Here is a 3947-nt window from a genome sequence, read left to right as displayed (position 1 = left end):
CGCGCACGTCGTTTCTGCTGCAGATGAGCACATCACCTACGGGGTTGGTTTCGGCGTCCTCGGTATCGAAGCTGTCATCGAGATCCCCAACGAGCGCGAATTGGGCGACGACGAGGCCGATGTTGCCCGCGCCCGTGCCTTTGCAGGTTCAGACGCCGAGTTCGTTGCTTGGCTTGAGCAGAAGATGATGTCGCTAGAACGTCCTTCTCTTTCCTTTTTATGTGGGACTGTCCGGTATGAAGCTCTCGTTCTGCTCGTGAACGAAGGATATGAGTCGCGCCTTTAGGCACCAACTATGGCGACAGGGACGTCCGCTGAACGCCACCAACCATCCAGTCGCATTCCGACACGTCGCGACATTGGGATATCGCATAGAACGCAGGCGGCGACCGGGAAGCTCAAACGACGGGATAGCCAGTCTCCGTTCTTTGATCGAATATGCCAAGGATCTATTCACGCCCTCGTCCTGACAAGTATTCTTCTTACTTGGTGACATAAAAATGGCGGATGACATCAACAAAGTGGACTATGGTATCAATCATGCAGACAGGGACTTAGACGGACCTCCAATGATCAATAAGCCCATATTACTGGGAAGCAGATGGTGATGAGAAGCGGACAGGGTTGACATGGGGTGGGAATGTGCAGGAGGTACGTCCTGGGGGCGGTGTAACAGGCTCAGGCACGATAGTAGGCGGTGATGTTGATCCAGTCTGAGCAAATGTCGGCGCACTCCACGGCACTCAATTTTAGCTAAATAAAGCAGATGTTAATGCTGCGTGCAGTAAGGATGCATAGAGAACGAATCAGTTTGGATTTACAGCAGATATCGGCGCTCAGCTTTCTGCACAGTTGACTATTGGCGAGGCAGGGCTCAATGCGGCCAACGCCTGCGTTCATTGTGGCGCCAGAATGCGATTGCGAGAAGGAAAGATCGTCAATGAAGAGTGGAGGATTGTGCCGAGACTCACGGTCCCCGGATGACGAACGCCACCGTTACGACGGGACGGCAGCACGTGCTCGACGCGTAGTATTCTTCGACCTTCGATGAGTGTTCGTGAGTTTCTTTCTTGCTAACCTGAAGAGCTCATCTTATTGACTCCTTCGCAGATGTCGAGCACGCTTCCGCGCCTGGTCTCTCGCAAGGAGGAGCCTTGGCACTACCGCAAGTACAGTATGAGGGATTTGAGCGTGATCATGGTCAAACCACGTCACTTCCGCTAAAGTGACATGCAGGAGCAAGCCGAAACCACTCCGCTCTTTGAGCTCGGCCGCATTCAATACACCTTCCCCCCGCCTCTAATATTACTCGCAGTATCGTCCGATGTGCTCTCTATGGGACTGGAAAACAACGCCATTGTACAGATTGAACTCTCGCATGCAGAGCAGGCGGAACGGGAGAAGGCCGCAGCACTGGTCAAGGTCCACGAGCTGGAAGACCACATGCGCGACGTGATATTCTTCCTGGAGGCGTCTGAACATTGCGTGACATGCAAGACCTTGGGCTGATCAGGGTCTGACAAGTCTTCTACCTGGCGCAGCTTCTCCCGCGTCTCGTTGAAGTATGAGTCGATGACTTGTTGATCCTATGTCAAGGAAAATGTCGTCAGCAATTGATCTTATCCAAGCACCTGGGTCATAACGTTAGGCCAGACAACATTGCCCGAAGAACGTGGGGGCTAGACTCACAGTTTCAACTTCCTGCTGAGCTTGCCTGACCCTCGTCATCAACCATTGTCTCACCAAGCCAACGCTCGTGACACCGTTCCTGCTCAGGACTTGCACGACGCTCAGCGGCTGCATGATTCCTTGCTCGTCGACGACCCTGAGAATATTTTGCAAGTCCTCAGCATGCCGCGATAATAATTGCGGTGTTGACGTCAAGAACTTCAGCATGAGCGGGTTTAGTCTGGGCTTACCGTCACCGTACTTATTCAGCGCACGGACGACCTCGGCGGGCGCATCAGGGTGTGTTTTCGCACGATAGGCACCCATCCAGAAGCGCAGGATGCCCTCGTACATCCTCGAGCGCTCCCAGAGAAGTATCAAGCCCTGCGTGAAGGAGCGCGTGGAACATAGAACCAATGCATGCGTAAGATATTGTCGCTCTGCAAGACGCGCATAACCTTGTTGGGCGTCGGCAAGCCAATCTGCTCCGGTGATGCGCCATCCTGGATGAGGGAAAGCTCCAGCAGGGTATTCCACTGCGATCTGGTCCCACTTCTCTGCTTCCTCATCCGCATTCGGGTCATTCTCAACCACAGCGTGTGGTGCGGACGGATCGACGGTCTGACCCTATCGCCGCAGGGTGACGGACTCCAAGAAGTGCACAAGATAGTCCACGTGGTCAATGAAGTACACGAAACAAGACAAGGAGACTAGCGCTTCATACTTTGTACTCTCGCCTTTGTTAGAGACGGGTTTGTTAGGGTAGCCGGGGAAGAAGTGGCCGTTCTTGACACATCCTGCACCGAGTCTCGGCGCGCCCGTCCACCGGGTCTGGCGGTCATACTCGGCGCGGACGAAGGTGCCGCCCCGTCCGTGGGCATTGCTGGAGCTGGTGTAGACGACTTGTCCAACACAATATAGGAAAAGGATGATGGGCCGCCGCCTCTTGCTTGTCGCGTTGGACCCTTGATCTCGCCTTCGTCTTCGAAGGGCGACGGTGCGAGACTCGCACAGAAGTCGATGAGAAGTTCAGGGAGATTGTCAGCATAGCTCGGCCATAACGAGCCAGATTTGCTTCTGCCTACGATTCGATATGATATCCTATCAGCAGAAGCTCTAACTTGTTGCTGCGAATACCTACTGCCTCGGCACCGAATCGCCCGAGGTACACCAATGCATCCTTGTAGTTCCCGAGCCCTCAATTTGTATCCTCAGGTAGTCTTCGTGGCGCTCATATTTCTTGGCGAGGTACGAAGCATGCTCGAAATATCCTGCCTGCAAACACGGATCGAATTGTCAAGGTCGAACGGAAGCTCGTCTGTCGCGCACGACGACTTCCGCTTAATGAAGCTGTCCAGACGCGCGACGTCCTTCAGCTTCGTGTACGTGTTTAACAGCAGGATTGTGTGGTCCGCGTTAGCGCGCCCTAGGGAATGGAGCCCTTGAAGGTAGAGGTTGTGTATCCGTTGCGCATCTAAGAACTGAGACGTTCCTTGACCTGATTATCATACGAGGTGGAGAAGTAAAACTAACCTTCCTGATCACGTAGCTTGGTATGTACTGCTGCGTCGTACCGTCGAGTATAAATGATCTCCGAACTGTCTATGAATATCAGCGACGCTCGTTTGCCCAGCTGCTGTGTTTTGGTAAGAGTCACGGCGTTCAAATGCGATACAGCATATGAAGTTTGACTGGAGTCGGTTTCTGTTCAAGACACGACAGCTATGTTGTCATGTATGAACAATATAGAAGTATCATGAAGTTATAGAGCGTCCGTTACCGTCATTCGACAGGACATACAGTTTGCCCAAAACAGAAAGAACCTCACGGACTCGTTGGTGACAAGTCTACGATCACGCTGAGGTGCGATGCGGTGTCCATTGCGTGCTGTGCAGTTTTGCATGGCTCAAGTCGGATTAAAAGCACGTTAGCGTCAGGCTCACTGAGATACGGATTGACGAAAAGGTTCAGATAAATAGAATGAGACATCGACTGAGTCGCAGAGACATGCTGGTGAAAGCCACCGCGTCAACACGCAACGAGCGTCTACTCCACGTGAGCCACGGGCGTCTTGCAGTCGGGTAGGAACTATGAAATAGAGGAAACATTTGGTGGAAATATTTGACTTCCAATCATTGGTACACCAACAATAAAGGGTACATGACTTTGATTTCAGCCTCCCCATTCGCGCTCATGCCTCGGCAACGGGACGACCACGACATTCTCCACGCCCGCACCGCGCGGCGGACCCATCCATCGTCAGCAAGGCCCGCATTTCA

The 3947-nt window shown here is 53.0% G+C and overlaps 2 protein-coding genes across 2 annotated transcripts; one reads left to right on the top strand and one right to left on the bottom strand.

Annotated features, from left to right (window-relative positions):
• Positions 1–23: 23 nt before the first annotated feature.
• Positions 24–1224, top strand: LAESUDRAFT_718616 (uncharacterized protein; the record flags this gene model as incomplete). The annotated part of the gene is made up of 4 exons (XM_040907466.1): positions 24–234; positions 582–651; positions 799–972; positions 1111–1224. Coding segments are annotated over 4 exons (569 nt in total), but the record flags the coding sequence as incomplete, so codon positions are not given.
• An 81-nt stretch (positions 1225–1305) lies between these two features.
• LAESUDRAFT_718615 (uncharacterized protein) lies at positions 1306–3571 on the bottom strand (the record flags this gene model as incomplete). Its single annotated transcript, XM_040907465.1, has 8 exons — positions 1306–1464; positions 1500–1586; positions 1690–2295; positions 2400–2749; positions 2806–2865; positions 2921–3166; positions 3202–3304; positions 3497–3571. 8 exons carry the CDS (start codon positions 3569–3571, stop codon positions 1306–1308), a joined length of 1686 nt encoding a protein of 561 aa, XP_040757282.1.
• Positions 3572–3947: the final 376 nt, after the last annotated feature.

This window comes from Laetiporus sulphureus, assembly GCF_001632365.1.
Source record: "Laetiporus sulphureus 93-53 unplaced genomic scaffold LAESUscaffold_192, whole genome shotgun sequence".
Lineage (NCBI taxonomy): Eukaryota > Fungi > Basidiomycota > Agaricomycetes > Polyporales > Laetiporaceae > Laetiporus > Laetiporus sulphureus.
This window is presented reverse-complemented; position numbering and strand designations above follow the sequence as displayed.